The sequence below is a fragment of the Apteryx mantelli genome, chromosome 3 (genome assembly GCF_036417845.1).
Source record: "Apteryx mantelli isolate bAptMan1 chromosome 3, bAptMan1.hap1, whole genome shotgun sequence".
Lineage (NCBI taxonomy): Eukaryota > Metazoa > Chordata > Aves > Apterygiformes > Apterygidae > Apteryx > Apteryx mantelli.
Window position 1 is genome coordinate 106,669,555 of NC_089980.1, and position 20,921 is coordinate 106,690,475.

Here is a 20,921-nt window from a genome sequence, read left to right on the forward strand (position 1 = left end):
CTTTGAGAACATTTTATTCATTCAAAAGAAGTGCCAGGTATTACTACAGCCAAATAACTAAACAGTTTTTCAGTTCCTATGGTTTCAGTCATTTGGATAAGATTAGAACAGTCAAAGATTTTGAAAGAAAAGGGATTTGAACAACGTTTTCCCCTAAGCCAAGTAGCCTTAACTACAATTCTTTTGTGACAACCTGATGATTCACAAACCAGTACTACTACTGTCACTAGCAAAAAGCAAAGATGATGAAGAGAACAGAGGGTTCATAGCTTGCTACTTGTATTTGTAATCCATATCTCATATGCCTGTAGTATTTCAGAAACTACACTATGTAGTTATTTAGGCTTCTAGCCTATGGGAATATCATCTAATCTGCCACTTAAATGACAATAACAATTTGAATGAAGTAAGTACCATTTATGAATATTCCCATATAACCTACAGAGGTTATATTAAAAGAGAAACACATATGCTAGTACTTGCACAGCATGTGGAAAGTATCCTGTAATTTAAAGGAATCTGCTTCTGTAAACTAGATTTTTTTGCAAACTTGTCCATTGCTTCTATCTTGACACTGTGATGTTCAGCTGGGTTTAAATGCCACCTTTCCAGCTGAGACCAAGCAGCTTCCAATCACTGTGATAGAAAGTTTGCACTCCAAACAGGGGGATTTGAATGACAGGTCAAGAAGGTTCAAGGAGGACTTCCAGCAGTAGACTGACAATAAGCTACTTTGGGAGCCAACCCAGAAGCCTCAAGAAAGGTAGAGTAAGTTTTCAGGGAAACAAAGAGCTTACAAGGTTTGCACTGTCTAGCAACAGAGAACTTGATTAAAGAGTTTCCATATGGACTGGAGAACCAGGGGGACCAAGGGCTTAAAGAGCCAGGATTCTGTTTAGCAGTTCATTGAAGACAAACTACTGAGATGAAAAGATGGATATCAGCTGCAACACAAACCTCACCAGTAGTGTTAGAAGACAGGGCCTGCAGCCTTTTCTCAGCTGTCATTAGTAACTTACTTATCCACAGCTGGAAAATATCTAAAAAGTCCATTAACCTCTCACCCCGAGACAGGATATTTATCAAAACACCAGACATGAATTGGATCAGAAAGGTCTGAAGAGAGTACCAAAATAAATTAATTGTTACTTTTGCATAAAATTATCAATATGAAAACTCTCTTTCTAGAGCTCAGGAACATTAGGAAAATGGTTAGTGTTACGTTAAATGTTGTCTCCAAGGAAAATATGCCTTTTGTTTCCTAATGCTTTATTTTATGAATTCTGATTTAATATACTCCAGCAGGTTCAAGCATTGAGAAAACGATTGAGTTTTTTCTCAGAGAGCAGCCAATGTTTATACACCATCACAGAAAGTAGGTAAAATAGGTGAAATGTACCAGCAGCTGACAGCAGGTGCTCTTCACAAGGAAAAAATGCTAAGATCAGCTGTACCCCAATCAAAGAATGCAAGCAGCTCCTACAGAAGCCAGGTGTCGCCTACTGCAAATGCGTTTACTTGTGCAATGAATACTACACCGCATATACATGTTGATGAATAATGTTGTAAGACTGACATGATCTTTTGAAAATAGATTTTTCATTCTAAAATGAACTGTTTGGAAAAGAAAAGTGTTGGTATAATCTTCAATTATTTTTATTGCTGCATGCAGAAAGCATTTTCAAACCTACTTGCAGATAGGTTTTGACAGAAATTCCCTGCCCTGCATTACAGTAAACTGGTTCAATCTTACCTCAGCTTAAAATCTTCTATAACACATGATATCTAAAGTACTGAAAATAAGGTAAACAATCCAACACATTGTAACCAACTGTGTGGAATCAAATCATGGATCAAATCAACAATCTCTACTGCATAATAAAACTTGGAAATACTCAACTGAGTAATACAGAAGACCTACATTTTATCCACAGAACTGTCTTACAATCTAAATTAAAACAACAGCTTCAAAGCCATCTGTAGAACACTGATATTTATAGGTTGGAATAAGTTTTTTAGAAAAGTATTTTCAAAACTCCAAGTAACATATTATTTTTCAGTTTATATCTCATGTACTTCTAAATATTGCCATTGCTCTTCTCTTGTTAATGTCATTCAAAAATTTTAAATTGCTCCACTGTTAGGATTTTCTGGTGTCTGAGCAATGCCTACTATTTCCTTATACTTGCGCTCCTAACAGAATCCTCAAACTCTAGGTATAATTAAGGATCAATAACCAATTGCATACTTTCAAGCTATGGGCTTCCTCTCTTCCCATCAAAATAGTTCTTTACAATGCTAATATGAAGAGATTTCAAGATTAGAGAGTCACAGACCATGAGGGTGTGAAGATAAACTATTGTTTCATCAAGACACTTGATCCTTTTGAAAATGCTCATATTTCTCTTCATCTTGTCTCACAAGCATAAGAATAAAAAGTATATATTTTAAAAGTGCATAAAAGTGTATATTTTACCTTCTTTCCATTGAAAAACTGCTTTTTATTTGATAGCTCACTGAACTTCACAGGTCTGTCCTGTGACATGAGGTATATAAAGAAAACGGTATTTTATATAACAAAGTTTTTAAAAAGTCACTTAGGGCATCATGTTTCCCAGTAGAAGAAGAAAACATATTCAATTAGTCAATCAGCTGGCTTAACTGCATAGATATTATGCACTAGATTTTCATTTCAGATTTTTCTTAGGGATTTTTTTTTTACAATTTACAAAAAAGACTCTATTCATCTGCTAGCTATGTATGACCAAAGCTGACAGATAAAATAAAACTTTCTGTTTTCACTTACTTATGCCACAGGATTTTATTTATGTCAGCAAAAATTTAATTGGTAGTATCCCGCTTTCCTACCAACACCACAGACCAAAAAAAATGACCTGATGACAAAAGGAATCTAGGAATTTCAATGATTAAGAATTTATTTCAATTCCAACTCAACTGACTATAGCATGCATATCACACAGATCTTATTCCACAAATAGTTTCATGAATATTTGCATTGCAAATGTGTCCTTATTTCATATGGAATATGAGCGTGATGGAGAAGTAATCATATGCATCGGGGTTTCTTTCAGACAGTGTGTCCAGGAAGAACCACATGTTATAGTGATAAAAATTATAGCGTTATTAATGTCAGGAGGCTATAAAAATCTCAAGGGAAAAAAACTCAGAGATACTACTCCAGCAAACTGACGGTTTATATTATATAGGTAAACAGCTGCTTACAGAGGTAATGCGAACACATACCACAGGTAATTTACACTGGTAATTTAAGTTATTTATAGCTACTCCTTAAGAAGCCAAAAACAATGGCAACAGCATTACTGGTATTTATATTAAGTATTTGCGCTGTCAGATGGATTTTGAGTAATGTCCCAGGCTGGGATACAGCATGTACATCTTGGCTCGGATTCATGCAGTGATAAACTGGGAGATGCGCACAGCAGTTAAATATATTCACAGTTCCTGCATCCAAACCTTGCTCTGAATGAGATCAACTGAACCAGATAGCACAATCAGTTAGGGATGAAGGAAGTAAACCTTTTGAGTAACCCTTCATTAATACATAAAGACAGTCTCCCAGTTAGATTTGGCTTCCCATCTTGTCATTCTACTTCATCCTTGCATGAACTTTCTGTACAGCTGGGGAAAAAAAAGTAACAACAATCAAAACAATTTTTTTTCTGTAACGCTTTCTTTCCTGATTTTGATTTAAATAGATTTAAAAACATTTCTACCATTTGTGCAAGACAAAATGTTCAGTCTTAATCTTCAAGTCCTTCAGTTGGGAGTATGGAAATCCAGAAACCCTCACTCTCCCAGGCAGTGAGACAACAGCTGCCAACAGCCGATATCACTGACTTTATGTGTTTTTAGGCTTTCTTTATACAACACTGCTGATTACACCAGTGTAAGCAGATTAACTTCATTATTTCAGAAATATCAGACGTTACATTTCTGTATGTGGAAAGAGACACTGGTTGGGAGACACTGATAGCAACCAAGAGTCAATGATACACAATCCTTTGAATTTAAACCTAATGACTGGCATCTCCATGCTATCTCATGATAACTGAATTCAAAGCATTTTATTTAAGTGCTATTAAAAAGGAATTACGTGTGGGTTCAAATAATATAATGTGTTATATTGTTTGTGTAATATTACTTTAAAAATGTTTTTAAAACAGTTCTCATGATGATAATCTGCCCTATTTTGACACATTACAAGAGCTGGCTAAATATTTCAAAATATAAAGGTTTGATATTTTACACTTTCACAGTGCCACAATGTCAAATATGTTTTAGAGTTCACCAGATACTTGGTATTCCTTACTCATCCTAAAAGGTTTATGGAACAAGATCCCATGTAGTAAAGGAGATCGTGTAAGACCAACAGAGAAATGTCCCCAGAGCTATGGAAAGAAAAACAGATGTGTTTTTCCATGCTGTCAGCATATATGTATGCACGACAGAAGTATACAGTTCACCTTTACAGACAGGCAGGCTACAAGAGAATACCTCTTTGAATACCTAAACATAGTTTCAACTCAGTACATAGGATACATTTTCTTATGTAGGACATCCACTGTTACCCCAAAATAGCCTGATTTATCTAGTATTAAATTATAATAACCTAGAATAGGAAAAAAAAACCTTACAGCTACAGTGTGCATAAAAAGCCAGATGACATCAAAAGTGTCATAAATAGGCAGTTTGTTTTAAAAACTGTAAACTATATCTATAACTCAATGCAAATAGCTGCATACATGCCTGCATTTTTAATAAGCACAGCTAGTCTGTCACAGCACACTGGTGTCAAAAGATGAACCTTTCACTCTTTTGGTAAGGTTGCTGAATAAGCTTTGCTGAACGCTTTTTCCAAATCCCTTATCTGGTCATTCGCTAGAATTCCAGTCAAAATGTCATTTGTTCCCCCCAAAATTTAGATAGTCAAGTTCAGATCCCTCTGTGAGATGCTCTCTGCCTTTGTTGGCAATATTTTGCAATTGGAGAGCCAACTAAACCCAGATTGACCTCCACCCAGGTCAAGCAGGAGACTGGAGGGAAATAAAGAAAAATGGTGGCTTGATTTTCTTTTTTTAAATCTTTCTGTTCAAACCATGCTGGTTCACCATTTTAGTACTGCATTGATAAAACTGTGATTTTCTACCCTCTCATCCTACTTCTGCCATTTAAAAAAATGTATCAGGCAGAAGTAAGGATTATTACTGGGCATGCCTACAGTGTTAGCTCAGGTTCAAGCTTGAATGTGAATCCAAAGACCAAGATTATACAGGTTTTTTATACTTAGGTTCATGCTCTAGCTCAAATATGGACCAGATCAATTCACTAAACTGGCAGTGAAATCAGGCAGAAGAGAGAAGTGAAACTTTAACTAAAACTGCATGAGCCACATGGCGCAGTGAATGACCCAGCAGTGGGTAACTGTGTATTTTTCTTTTTCAGAAATCAAGGCTCCAGGCCTAGCTTTCCTCTGCCTTTAAAAATCCCTCTTTTCCAGCAGATTATCCATATAGGAATCATTCTCATCCACTGTGTACTGCTTTAATCCCCAAACTTCTTTCAGTTTATCTCATGAACCCTCAACAGAAATATTCTCACCTACAACTCTCCTATCCAGCTTTAAGGCCTAAGAACCCATATCTCTCATGAACGCATTGCTTTTTCTTGTAGGACTACACATTTCCTAAATCCACCACTCCCCTTCCATAAATTCCTAACTGCATTGCTTCGCCATCCCCCCAAAAGTCTATAACTTGACTATTTTATTATCTTTCAATTTACCTCTCTTCCAGGAATGCCTTCTGGTCCTGGTTCTCCTTTATCTCCTTTTTCACCCTAAAAAATGAATATTTGTTTTAACATATACACAAAATAAATAATTTTTTAAACAGGGAAAATATTTTATAAATAAAAATAAAATTAAAAATAAAATATATTTTAACAGGAAAAAGATACTTGTCTGTTCTACATGCCATGCTACATATACGTCATTGACTGCACAAGCAAAATTATTTCTTACATTCCAAGAGAAAATAAATGACCCCGAAAAATGTCTAGCATTCTGAGAGCTAATGCTCTTTGTACTTACAGAACCACTGAACATCCATAAAAGACTCACCACAGAAAAATATTCTAGATTTTCACAGTGTTCTGAGAATAATATGTATAAACAGAAATTTACACTACGGAACAGGTTTTTTTTTGAAAATCTTAAAATTGACATGAACTGAATTGTTTTCATTCTGATACTGTTTTTAATAAACAATTCATGTTTAGGTAACAGAACTGTCCTCAAAATTATTATTTGTCTTTGATTCATACTGCTATATGGCTACATACTATATGGCTACTTGGCTGCATTTGAAAAAACAAAACAATTTTTGTTTTGAAAATTATTTCAGACAAGTATAAATATGAGTGATATGCATCTTAGTTATGAATCAAAAAGAAAAAATGGTAGGAAGGATTCTGCAGAATCAATAATACAGACCAGTTCCTAAGTTTCCTCATGAATCACTTACAACAAAACACAATATTCTTTGTAAGCCACAAGAAAGGATTCATTTCTGTATTATCCCTACCTAACTATGCTACTAGTTAATACAGATTTCATCAGAAGTGAGCAAAATACATCTGCTTAAGAAGCATAATTAAAAGGAGAATGTATTCCAGAACCAACAAGTCTAAACAGCTCTGTAATTGCATCTATGTCACTAGGTTGAGCTTTGCCAAATTATAAAAATAACATAATTCTGACAAAAGCATGGAGACTGACTTTGCTAGACACCAAGCTCTTCATATCAACCAAAGGCAGGGAACAGCTCTGCACTGAATTTCAGTTATCTCCACAGGACTACACTTGTCTGAGCAGAACCTATTCATTATGGCAGCATAATCTTCATAATTCTGTTAGTTAAACGGTACAGAACTGAGATCATGCCGCTAACTCCATTTGAGACACAACCATGATTCAAAGCTATTCCTCCAGTGGCAATGACAGAGGGCATTTCATCTAACAATCGGTTTTGCAAAATGAGCTTGTATGAGCTTTCTCAAGCAACTGAAGCCTACCAGCAAGTTAGCAAGCACAAACTGTGAAATTAATAATCCTGTGCAGAAGATGTCTTTGGTAGTTATTTTTTAATTTTAATACATCTTGTTGATAACAAAACTAATGCTATGCATTAGCCAGAATGATCCTGTTAAGGTTTTTCTCAAGTATTGCCTTTTCTGCTTGTCAAACACAATTTTAAAACCAAAAAGCTATGAATTTATTGCAAAAAGTTCAAATGACATCAGATATTTATAGGATAGGTTATAGCGTAGCATCTCTAACAATGTTTATTTTAGTATGTTTCCTCTACCAAGTTCTGTTTGTTCTATGTATTATAACATTTTTTGAGAAAGTAACAGTCTTTCATTGTCAGTTTGAAAATTAATAGTTAAAATCCCAAACTGATTACTCTTTTTTAAATAGTTCAATTAAAACTTTTAGAAGAAATTTCAAAAAAAGACATTTTAGTTTTCATCACTGTGAAACACTGGACATTTAATACTGCTTTCATGATCTTTCAAGTGGTATAAGACACATTGCTACAGCCTTACAGTATCTACAAAGGTACAGTCATATATTTGCCATAATATCTCCTTATTTGAATATATTTCTAGGAAATTTAAAAATCATTCTGAAATATGGAACTGTTTCTCTTTTGTGATTTGTTTTTATCTGCTTATGAACTTTAACAGAAAAAGGTATCAATATTTACAGTTTTGCTTCAGAACTAGTAGTATTCTATAAATTCCTTCTTGCCTATGTGGAAACCTATGGTAAGAGAATCTTGTCATGATTTGTTATCTAAAATCTACTTTTACATAAACAACATGCCTTTACAGAGGGCCTAAATCAAATGAAGACCCACCCTCACTTCTGCTTATCATTTGCCCTGGTGTTAGGATAGCAGCACATGTATTGGAAATCAGGCCTTTTTCTTCTTCTTCTTCTACAGCAGACAGACATTACCTTTAAAGTGCTGGCAAGCAGTTCTAGACATATATAAGTGTAGGAGCTAAATGCAGGAAAAAAAAGAAAAACTCTGTTCCTTATGATGTACAAGATCCTCAGATTTAAAATGTTTGTCAGTTTATTAGACAAAATGATAAAAACCCACCCACTCACTTTTTTGAGCATCCGAGGAACGATGGGCATTCTGCCATATCATATGATTTTACTACGAACTTACTCAGGTTTTTTAATGGAGTAAATTATTTGTTTTTGCCAAGCCTATTGTGTGGAATGTCTATATCTTCTGTGAAGCAAGAATTCAAGTAAAACACAGTTCCAGTTCTTATAATTTATTCTTATCTAAACTGAGCCAAGTCACGCTCATTTCTGCCTTTATGGGAGCACACTGTACTACCAAATTAACAGCTTCAAATGTAGCCAGTTTGTAGAAATGCTGAAACCACTCTGCAGTGTAGACTAGGCTGTTAATAATCAGCATTGTGGGTTACCTCAAAAAAGGTGTTAAAGCCATTTTATGTCCAATGTTTCTGCCTGCTTATACTATATTTAGATGAGAAAATTAAAGACAATTTGGGAGGTAACTGCAAAAACAGGATGACAAAAGTCTGGAAGAACTCTGTCTTGTTTATTAGTTAATTAAAACTAATCCAATATAACACTGAGTTATTTGTATTTCCTTGGCTGCATTCTGCTTTCAACAACACCAATGGGAAAAACTGGCAGGGTTGCTTCAGTGTAAGTGCTGGGAGGGATTCAGTCTTCTGTGTGTAATATTGGATACAGTGAAGTCAGTGGTAACGCTTTAATTAGAGCCAGAGGTTCACTCATGGTTTCTTCAAGACTAGAGTGCCAGTCCTTAACTCACTTGTCAACTTTAAGCCTGCCTAATCTTCTCTGTGGATTACTTGTTCCTTATTAAAAAAACAATGTATTGGGAAATAAAATACATTCATACCTAAAAATTTCAAAGGTAATGTTTCTTTTGCAGTACTGCCCTGTTAATAATAATAATCTCAGATTCCTGATTTCCTTTGTTAAACTACCACTGTTCACAATAGTTGACATATTCGCTAAACTACGCAGGCTATATAATAACACTGAATATCATACCTTGCAGTTCACACCTTACATACCTTCATACCTTACAATTTTTAATTTTTGAAACTCTGTGATTTTACTCTACATGCATTTAAGCTAGTTAAGGCTAGTTTTGTTTTTAAATAAACTTCTGTGTTTTGCTACAGGTCTATTTCAGCAGAGTGCTCTATGAGAATTTTCTTTTCGTGTGACCATTTCTCCACATCTTCTTATAAATTGAATTTAGCTAACAGTAATGTTTACTATTTTTTCCTATGTAATTTATTAATATAGCACATTAGAACCTTCTATCCAAAATAGCCCTTCTGGCTCTTTCTAGTTTTACTGACAGATTTCTGGACAGCTGGGGTTATGAAAGGCTCCATCTCAATAACATTCTTGTTGATTGACCCTTAATCTTTTTGCAGAAAGGGGGATAGCAGACATCAGGGGAGCAGCAATACTCAGAGTGAAGAACCTCAGGGCAGCTGAAACACTACCCATTTAAAAGGACTAGTAATCAAGGTGGACTAATGATCCTGCCTTAGTTCAGACAGGGAGGAGCTATGCAAGGAAACAAAAGAAGGACACAAGAAGCTTATTTCCAAACAGGTTATATCCCTGTACCAGACAAGACCATTATCTAAGCAGGGTCAGAAGGAGACAGCGTAAAACTTTGCAAAAATAGACCTCTATTTCTAGCAAACCAAAATTAATAACGATAACCTGGAAGGATGGCACTGTGAGTCCTGTGCCTTTCCAACTCCACCTATTTAGGATACTCAGACACAACAAGAAGGCAGATAATACTGTGCTCATCTTTTCAGGAAATCCAAGAGAGATCCATTGTGTAATTCAGTTATGGTAAAATGCATTCATCTGAAAGTAGAAACCAGAGTCAAACAGACTGTGCACTGATTTACAAATTAATCCAGTTTTAAGGATTCACAAAAGACCTCACCAATACTTTCTGAGCTACGACAAGCTGCTACACTGTGCGTTTTCTACCCACACAGTTGTTAGTTTACAAATAAAAGCTCCTATATACTCTCCTTACAACTCCCACAAGGCACCTCCGGCCCAAATAACTGAGTGAGTGACATCCTGGATTTGATCTTTAGACAAGATAGGGGAAATAACAATTCAGCTGCTGTATTGAGCAGACTAACATTATTTGAGGCAATGATCAACCCTTCCAGCCACCCAGATGAAAATCAGAATCCCAGATGCAAACATGAAGACTCATGCATTTCAATAAATATCATATCCTGCTGAAGAACAAAGACTATCCACCCACACTATGAAAAACAGGGGGCCTAGTGAAATATTATGCTGTGATGCCAATTGCTATCACAGATACGCCAACCCTCAAAAGGCCCATGTTTCATATACATCTCCCTGGTTTTTGAAAACCTTGTGCTGCATGAACGGAGAAAGTGAAAAGGCAAACACTGATGGCAGAAAAAATGGCTGATGTAGACAGAGGAAAATTAACTAATCAAAGCTAATCCTGAAGCAGTATCATAGGCCATGGAAATATTCCTACTAGCTCCTGTTTGTACAACCAAATCAATCCCAAGGAGCTCCCCAGGGTGGTACAAAGTTTACTCAATCCTCAGCTTATAGCAAGACAAAACACCATGTGCAGTGAATAACTCTCCTCTTATGCATGAAAAGATCAATGAGTTCACAAAGCTTTATAAGCATCAGCAATTCACAGATCTCATTAGATTTAATTATCAATTCCTAAAGCTGCGACCAAAAAAACGCATGATTCCAAACTATGCCATCACTGTCTTGTGAAAGAGCCACAAGCAACAGGTGTCATGCCTGACCAAGCCAAGTAACATGTCAGGAAAAACACCTTTCTTTCTTGCCTGACCTATATAGATTGAGCAACACTGAAGAAGTTCATATTGGCCAAATACTGTCTAGTGCCACACACTGCATTTCTAAGCACGCTCATGGAGAAGCAACTATCACTTCAATTGAGTCCAAAACCTTAAACACAGAATAATCTGAAGCCAGGCCAATACATGGACCCAAAACTGCACTGATGAACCGTCTCCTCCTGTAAACCGACAAGAGGCAGTCATCTATTTTTATTCTTTGTAGAATAACCTCAGAATGCAAAATGATCTTGATCAATCACAGCAGTGATTAAAAAACATCAAGTTAAATAAACGTTACAATATAGTGCTCTTGGAATGGAGAAATCAAATGCACAAATAACAAATAAAGAATAACTGATTATGTAACAGCACTGCAGAAAAGGACCTGCAGATTATTGTAGAACACATAGTGAACACAAATCCATAACACAAAGCTATTTTAAATATGCCAAATTCCATTCTAGGATGATCCAAGTGCAAACTGAAAAAAACAATTCTTTGGGTTTACTTGTCAGTGATGAGAATGGTGAAGAGCAGTCTCTGGTTCAGGGCATCGTATTTTACATGGAACACAGACAACTTTTAGGTACATGCTCTTCTCTGAACCAGAATGAGAGACAGGTTAAAAAACAAGTTAGGAGGAAAGACTGAACACTGGATGTGCTGATGGCTTTCAAATATTTAAGAGATTGCTATAAATGGGACAATAGGTGTTCCATAGTAATAATACAAACAATGAGTTTAATTTGTAGCAAAAAAGATCTAGGTTTTAGAGGGGGAAAATTGTAGCCAGAAAGGCACAGAAATCCTCTAACTAGCTATATAAGAAGATGGTGAACTTTTATTCATAAAAATAAGAAAAATAAATACAAAGTAAAGCATGAACTATCCAAAATCAGAGTTTCAATCTCATAAATAAGATGTGTTTTTAAAAGTCCCCTGAATATATTAATGCTATCTTCAGAGAAAGTACAATCAGATAACTTCTATTTATAGGGTAAAGTCACTATGTGCTTTTCATGGTGATCTACTTTAAAATGCTACTTGATATTTACTTACACAGGCTTTAGTGGTTCTGAAGAGCTTTCTGAAATACTCAAGGCTTCCCAAAAAATTCAATGTGTTGTTTATGTCAATAGCTTTCAAAAACAGAAAGAAATCATATAACTTACAATAAAGATCCTACAAAAAAAGAAAAAGGAATAGTAATTGATGCTCTATTTTTAACTCACTCCATTTGGCTGAGTTGTACAATACATTTTATATATGGAATATCACTGAAGTTCAACTATTGGTACCAACATCCATTGTACCATACCTTCCTTCACAAAGCCAAAAGCAAAAGGCTTTCCAAGCTATAAAGGCTTGTGAATTCAAGACAAATAATATGTGCAAGTTTCTATGATGAGGCTATACAGAGAACATTCATGGTCCAGTTTTCCTCTCCTTCTGTACTCTCTCAGACTAATCTCATCTGCAAACACAAAATCAGCAATCATTTTTGAGTCATGATTTACATTTTTACTCCAGACTTGCCTCCTGTCCAAAATAAATCTCGACTTAACTTGCCAACATCTTCCTGTTGATTTCTAATCAATCAAATTAGAGTTTTAAATGTTTCTTTCAAGATTTTTTTCTTGACAAAAAGTCCTCTTTTGCTACTGGAAAAACATTGCTTCTATTAATCACCAAGCACTCGGAATCATCTCAAAGCGGACCTCTGTCTCAGACTGAAACAACATCTAATTCTTACAGATTGGCCTCATCTGTAACCTATTGGTATGGCCTTTTCCAAATATCTTCAGAGCTAAAACTTTCATCCAGACTTGATAATACTCTTCTCTCCGCTCTTAACAAATGCCACCTTATCCTGCTCTCACCCACTCATTCCGAATGGCACTGCTAAAACTGCATTTGTCATGTATCTTTTCCTTTGCTGCTTCTCATGCACACATATTTAAATATTGGGAAACCTAAGTTCTAAGCTCAGGGAAAAAGTGCACAACTTGGCACTTCAAAACTTCCACAAAGTTGTATCATTATCCTCATTCAACCCCTCCCCTAAAATTCTTATTTGGTGTAATGAGCGCTGAATCTAGACAATAAGTGAAGCATTATCTTTCACACTGTTTATTCTTCTATTAAGCAGTCAAGTCTGCTTGGTCTGTAGGTATCCATTTTCTCTCTTAAAACTCGTATCTTAAATACAATATCTTTGGGATGAGATAATTGATCTGCTCTGTCTTTGCACTGTGCCTATCACAATGGAATCCTAATACATGTTTTGGACCTTCACAAGTATTTGAGTTTTCACAGAATTTTGCTCTTATATCACCTTCAAAGAAAACTAATAGCTGAATTTGGCTCCAAGTTTCCAGCACCAAATTCTACAATAATTTTGCATTTTAGTATCTTGTGTTTCTGTCAATAAATTAAATACTAAAAAGAAAAGGTTGTGTGATTTAATGAGTGCAGTATTTTTCCAATACTTAAGTAAATACTACAAATGTATTTGACTTTCAGCTGCAATTGTTCAAAGTTCTATCTGCCTTTCAGTGGGGAGGTTTCTGTTTATACTGGCTTAGCGTTAGTGTTGAATGAAGATTTTTCCGTAAGAGGAATAAACCAGTCTTTTTTCAAGGCTGGTCTCCTAAGGCAACCTAAATTGTTCTTGTCAGCAGTTGACAAATAGTATTGCTTTCACAGAATGTAGTATTTTTTAGACACCAATACTTTCACAGTTTTGGCAGGCTATTGCTATTGTTATTTAGACTCTAAAAGATGTTCTGCAGATGGTTAAAGCAATGTCAAATGTTTGCACAAGTTGATGGACTGCTATGCCTTTTCTGCAAAGGCTGTAACACTCTGGCTCTTTTTCTACCACACACTGACAGAAATAAAGGCATTTTCCATAACTGTTACTACTAACTGTGGTCATCAGGCTTACTTATATAGAAGTATCTGTTATCTCCATTTTCTTAAACTAAGTAATTCATTTATTAGGGTCATAGAAATATATACTTCAGACCAGGGGCTTCTTAGGGTTTCAGTAAAGCTCTCATGGGTTCTGTTACAACCTAAAGGTGTGATGTACTTAGTCTTCTGATGGATATTTATCTGAGGAGGAGGCTTGATGTGTGTTTAGAGTATGTACATCTTGCTCAGACTTTGCAAAGGTCAGTTCAAAACACAGCTAGAAAAGCAGGTGGTGGCTGCCTTTTGCAAAAAAAACTTAGTAATTACAGCTTTAACACAAGTGGAAGTTTTCTCCCTTTTTGAGTGGGTCTGAATCCACGCTTTCCACTTCTGTGGCAACTGTCCATACAACCAGCTTATAGGATACTGTGTGCGAAAAAACGGACATTTTTCTGGTTTAGCTGGGCCACAGTGCAGTGAAGTGTGAAAATGAATGGGGCTAGAATAAACAGGACAGAGAATCTTCTGTAGCCTACTGAAGAGGAGGGGGCATCTGCAGAAACGGCATCCTGCCAAATTTGAGCCGTACCTGTCAGCCAGCTATTGACAACAGAAGAAAGTTTCATTTAACACAGGCCTTCAATAAAGGCATAAGTCACCTACAGATCAGGGCAAAACTCTAACTGTTCTCTAACTGTGCACAACATATACTGGTCATCTGACTCCAGGAAGACCAACTATACCCTCCCTGGAGGCAGCAGAGACATCTCAAATCTGCACTTATTGTCACAGAATCTCTGAACGTCTCTTGTAAAGTAGCTGCTCTTTTAAGCTAGCTTCTGCAGTTTCTCAAACTAAATTTTAAATAGACACAAAAAGATGTTCAATGAACGTGCTGTAGAAAGTAGTTGCATAAAACTGCTGATTGGGTTAATTACATTAGGCACATACTTCTATACCATTTACCATTCTTTAACTTTTGTGCAGATCTTTGATAACAGCCTTAATATGATTGACTTGTGTGCTTGCTAGATCAGGTCTTCTTCAAGATAAGTACTGTCTGGTTATGTCTATATTAGCAAGCCTGTACAGCCATTAGCAATTGGAGCACCATAGTTTTGTTCCTGGAAGGCATCTTTCAGTTTAGCTTCATCCAGAAGGACTCACGTTGTTTTTCTTCAGCCCTAAAGGTCATCTATATAGACCATAGTACCTTCTGGTCCATAAAAATGTTATCTGTTATTCTGAAATACCTTAGCTGAAGAAAAGTGAAACAGCAGTCTGGGGAAACAGAACCTGCTGAGATATGACCCAGTAAACAGAGGGTTTTTTTCAGTTGAAACAGTACCCTGATTTATTTAGTTTATTATGCATCACAGAAACAGTTGCAATGGCACTGCACAGGGACACTAGGGACAGGAAGGAGCAGCTGGAAGGGAGGAGAGGGGGGGATGAGGACTGTTTTTCTCATTCACAGTATTTCCTTAATGCACATCAACTACAGCTGAAGCAGGTAAAAATGCTTCGGAGATTTAAACGTGCATAAACCTCTATGCCACTTATCAATAGTAATACCCACGATGGCCCTCACAGGTTGTGGAAACCTTTTTTTTTTTTTCAAACTGAATTTTACTTTTGGCCTATTTATGAACAAAAGTTCTATCATCTCCTCTTCTATAGTGATCAATGTAAGTAGCCATTTTGTTGTTTCTTCCTTCATCTTTCTTCATGAATTCTGTGCATTAACCTAATTGCTAACAATGCTTTAATCAGATATTCACTCACCCAAAATTGAAAGTCTGATTTAGACCTAGGGAGCCCACTGACTTAAATGCAGGTATTTCATCTGCAAATTTTCTTCTTAGCATTCATACCTATTGTAGGAATATCACACAAAAGAATTAAAAAATAGGTGTCACAATATTAGGCTAAACTTTAAAAAATACAAGGGTGCATAAACACATAAACAGTTTATGCTAAATTATGCTTTCTAATATTGCAGCATCAATATTGTATTTTATTAGATTACTAGATCTTCTTTTTAGATACCTGTCAGTATTCCCCTTTTTTGTAAAGAATAATCCTCTGCCACAGTGCATACAGCAACATCTCACTGATAGTAGCAGTTGCAGCATCCGGGTGGCTTCCTTGCAGTGGAACCCTGCCAGCTCAGTCTTACAGCATATCTTTGCTCAGCAATTCCCAAAAACTGTCTCCAGCTTGAAAGAAAGGAGACTCGCATATCAGTAGCTTTATTCAGTTTGCTCTGTTAAAGTAATACACTGCACCTGCCAGTGAGTATTCAATTGTGTTTAATCCCTATTGCTGTAATGCCTTCTTCCTTCAGACCCTCCTTTCTGTCTTAAAGTTCTTGGTAAAGAAAGCATTTCCTTTAATAACTGTATTGTCATTAAATCAAAAGGTTAAGTTAGAAATTAGGTAATTTAGAAAACTACTACTTGGTATGTTATTAAATATTTTCATGATCGTATTACATTTCCTAAAAGGGGATGATTATATGACTTATTCTAATACACACATAAATATGTCTGTAAATGTATGAGCATATTAGTATAAATGCACACTTTCAATCGGAAATCAAGCAAATTCACTCACTCAGTGTTAAACCATTTAGCAGATCTGGGATCCAGAAGAAATTTCCCACCTAGCTTAAGCTGTCAGAGAATACTGAAAATTACAGCCATATGAAACTACTTCAATTTTCAGTCCTGGCTAACTGTAAGATGACATTACCTGAAGTTACCCATCTTATGGTACACCATACCTAAAAGCTTCTCACAACACTTCCAGTAAAAAACAACTCTTACTCCAAAATATGCAAAAGTATTAGTGAAATGTAAACAGCTTTTGGAAAAGTAAAATAAGGAAATAGAATGTAGAAACGTGTATAGGTGGATGTTTGCACACGAGGCAAGGTAAAATATGAGCCAGAAAAAAGGAGCAGAGAAGAGAGAAGGCAGAGATAATCAAGAACAACTAGCGAGAGTAGTAAAAACAGCAAACAGACCAAAAAAACCCAAGACAGATACAGAAACAGTGCTATTAAAAGGAGTTTGAAAAAACTGTTCAGATGTTGAACTTAAACCAGATCCATTTCTGTGAGACTATCTGGGAACATTCATATGATGGGCCTTTTCCAGGCCTCTCCTTAAGCCAACTGAGGCCACATTTAGTTTGCAAATGAATTCTATTCTGGCATTTCTTATCTTTTGACACACCAATATAGCCTTTTAAAATTCAGTGTCTTAAGCTCAATAAATGACAAACAAAGAAATTCTGTCATAATGAACTATAAGGCCTTTCATTACAGATCATCTGTGGAGTCAGAAGAGAGAATATTTTAATTCACAGCAATGAGTTTTATCACATGAGCTGAGGGACTAACTAGATGCAATGAAGGCAGAAGATGTTAGAATGAAAGCTAGAAGATGACTCCTCTCTTCTGCTTGAACCAAAAGCACAGGCTGAGTATGAGACACCTCCTCGTGACAGAATACAAACAATTTACTAGTCAAGCTAATGAAAAGCAGGGAAATCAGGAATTCTGGATTCTACTTTTGACTCTGAAATGAAGTAGGATTTACTAGTTACAGGCTTCATCTGGGCACATACTTTCTGGAAGGCAGTACAGTCAAATGGAGCACACAGAACATACTACAAATCCTCGCTTTATTCTCACTTTAATAATGATGTACCCTCACTCGGGCTCCTGACCTATTCTCAGTCTCTTCAAGCTCTCTCAGAAATACACATACATACACAGCCCGTTCTTCCTGTTTTGCCTGACTAGCCCACTCATCCCACTCATGCCCATCTCTTCCACTGTTCTGTATGCAGCTTGCCCCAAGCCAAGCCTAAGCATTCACCTCACTGGTGCTATCCTTCCCTCAGAGTTCTTAAATGGAAACTAGGACTCAACACATCCCTGTAGAGAGAGAATGATGCTGTGCTCTCTATCCATTGCCAATGGATACTTCTTTGCTCCTTCAAAATACTTTTCCAGATGCTAACTATGCAGCCCTCCTAATATACAAAATTACTACATAAATTTTAAATTAATTATCATTTATCAAAATTACAATTGAAAAAGGTTAACAGCTTTAGCACCCCTCCCTTGCCCTTTCAAAAGCAGTGCATCTTTTCTAGGCATCCATAGGATGTAACTGCATCTAGCTGTCCATTTCCAGACATGTCTTCACAGAAAACTCCAAGCCAGCACAGAAGTAACTGTTATTGGAAGCAGTACGTCAAAGGACCTGGCAATCTGCTCATGCTGTTAGACCTTACTCCTCAACATAGTGGCCAGTAATGAAGCTACAATGCTTCTGATACCCCAGGTAGCTTGTTTAGAACAGGCGTGGATATTTCTGCAGAGCACTGCATGTGTTTACTTGCCCAGAGCTCTACAGCTATACCTAGCATGCAAGAGGCTTCCTATGTTCTGGGAGCATGAGCAACTTGGAGAGCTTTGTGGATTGAAATAAGTGCTATAAGATGTGCAAACAGCCATTTTCAGAGCTTGAGACTGTAACAAATCTTGGTGAGGATAAATGAGACTGAATAAGACACCTTTCTAATGTCAAGAAAATGTACCTGTCGAATACTAGATTTCTACTCCAAGAAGAGAGTTTACATCAGCATTTAGAAAGATATTGGCAGAGTTACTTCACTCCTTCACTAACCTTGTTCTCAGCAAGATAAGAATTGTTCACACTCAAACTTCATAAAGAGAATCATCCTGAGTTAGAGGGCTAGTATGCAGTACTTCAGCTAGAATTGTTAATATTTAGCAAAGCTATAACAGTGAAAAAAAGGTCCATAATGAAAGGAGGTAGGCAACTTTACAGTTGGAATTCTGTTTTTAAACCACTGATTTGCTTAAGCAGGAAGTGTTAGGAAGTGGAAATCCTCCACTGTATAGTACATAAGTGAACAACACTGTACTTTCATGTGAAAGGTATAAAGACACTATGAACTGGTATTTTAATTTTACAAATTACAAAATCATGACTATATCTTATAAAAGGTGTTTTAATTTCCATTATATTTCTACATGCATATTCCATCCTATAAAATGTGAAAGGATCACCCTTTAAATATAGTAGAGAAGCTGCTGGCACCAAAGAATGTTTGCATTAACTTACACATACACAAGCTCTTCTTTAGAAATGAAAGGTAGCATACATAGATTTATGTATTCTTCCATCCCTCTGTTACTATTACTGAGGAACTAAAATACATTCTATGAGTCTTAAATCTGAAAACACTACACTGAAGTTTACATATCTTTGTAGGCTTTGAAACAGAGAAAGTAAGTTACCACTCAGCTAGAAGTGTTATTTACCTACACACTTCTTGACATGTTGTTCATGTTTAAGTTGTTATATTCTTTAGCTCAAAGGATGTGGGTGTTTCAAGAGGTAAAAATCCACTAATTAGACATGGACAAATGCATCTATTCTCAAGCTCTCTTTCATTCTTCTACCAAAACTAAAAAGATGAATATGGGACCAACAACTCTCCTCTGCTGCACTATAGAAGGACTGTGGAACAGAAGAAAATACATAGCAAATGGTGGAAAATCTTCAGCTGCTGTATGGATATGTAACTTTTCTGTCTTTCCGGGTGACCACCTATATCTCAAATAAAACTCACACAGTGAGTATTATTTAGAAATTCTTGTACACATTGAAGTGATCTCAATATTTGTGAGAGCTAGCCAAAGCAAAACGTCATATAAACTTGCGTATTAACAAGTAATCAGTTGATATGTAGGTTAGCTCCTTTATTCTTCAGCACAAGAGCCAAAAAACACAAACACATAATCTTAAGACAGACTAACAGACACATTTGTTCAAAGAATGAGAGGTACCTTAATCAGGAAGAATTATCAGAATGACTCTGGGTTTATCCTGACATAATTTTATGAATCCTCAGACATAGGCAGTGGACAGTTGTGAAGGAGACCCAGTATTCAGTGCACCAGTACTTTAACTAAATTCCTGCCTCAGATTCTAGAGATCGAGCCCTTTCCTGTTTATTTAAAATATAGCAAATTGAGTTGTCAACATTTTAATTGTTAATTGGACAATCTGTCCAATTTTACAAGACAAATTCTAAATAGTTCACAGGAGAGTGCAGGGGAACCACTAAGGCTGACATTTGTTCAATAACAATTAATTAAAAAGAAAAAAAGGAAGAAAAGGCATAAAGGGTACAATTAGTGGACACAGAGGTTAATAATGACATTATATGAACGAGTCAATATGGCTTTTTAAAAAAGCCCTGTCTTTTAAACCTAGTAAGTAGAGTGAGTGGATGAAAAAATGCAATCAAGTCAATATAGTAGGCTTGAATTTCAAAAGTCTTTCAGTGGGTTCTCTCAGTAAAAGGAAACTAAATAATCATGAGATAAAGAGGAACAGCTCTTGCATAGATGAAAGCAAAACAAAATGAAACACTGTTCAAAAGATAAGAAACAGAGGGTAGGACAAAAAGGTCAATTCTCACAATAGAGGGAAGTCACCTGTGCAGTCCCCACAGGCGTGTGTTCAGGCATGTGCTATTCAGCATACTCATAAATGATCTGGAGAAGGGCATAAATCGGGAAATGACAATATTTGGTGATGATGCTAAGCTACACAGGGTACAAGAGATGAGGATGAACTGTGACAAACTGCATAAGGATCGAATGAGATTAAATGACATGCCAAAAAAAAGGGCAAATGAAATTCAGTGTAGGTAAATCTAAAGTGATGAGCATGTGGGATTTTTTTCCCCTTTTGCATTTTCATGGATAAGATCTGTGAACACAATTGCAACTTCCTAAATGCAATGACTGGTAATGGTAAAAGAACTCAAGAGTGAGACTGGGGGCCATGGTCAATGCTAAATACCAGTTAAAAGGGAAGTTAAATGTCAGGATATATTAGGAAGGCATGGAGAATAAA

At 36.2% G+C, this 20,921-nt stretch overlaps 1 protein-coding gene across 1 annotated transcript in view; it reads right to left on the reverse strand.

Annotated features, from left to right (window-relative positions):
- The window catches only part of LOC106492492 (collagen alpha-1(XIX) chain-like), a 151,024-nt gene that overhangs the window by 32,999 nt on the left and 97,104 nt on the right, over window positions 1-20,921 (reverse strand). The window contains exon 13 of the mRNA XM_013952343.2: window positions 5,824-5,877. Coding sequence (XP_013807797.2) covers window positions 5,824-5,877 — 54 coding nt within the window. The remainder of the gene's footprint in view (window positions 1-5,823; window positions 5,878-20,921) is intronic.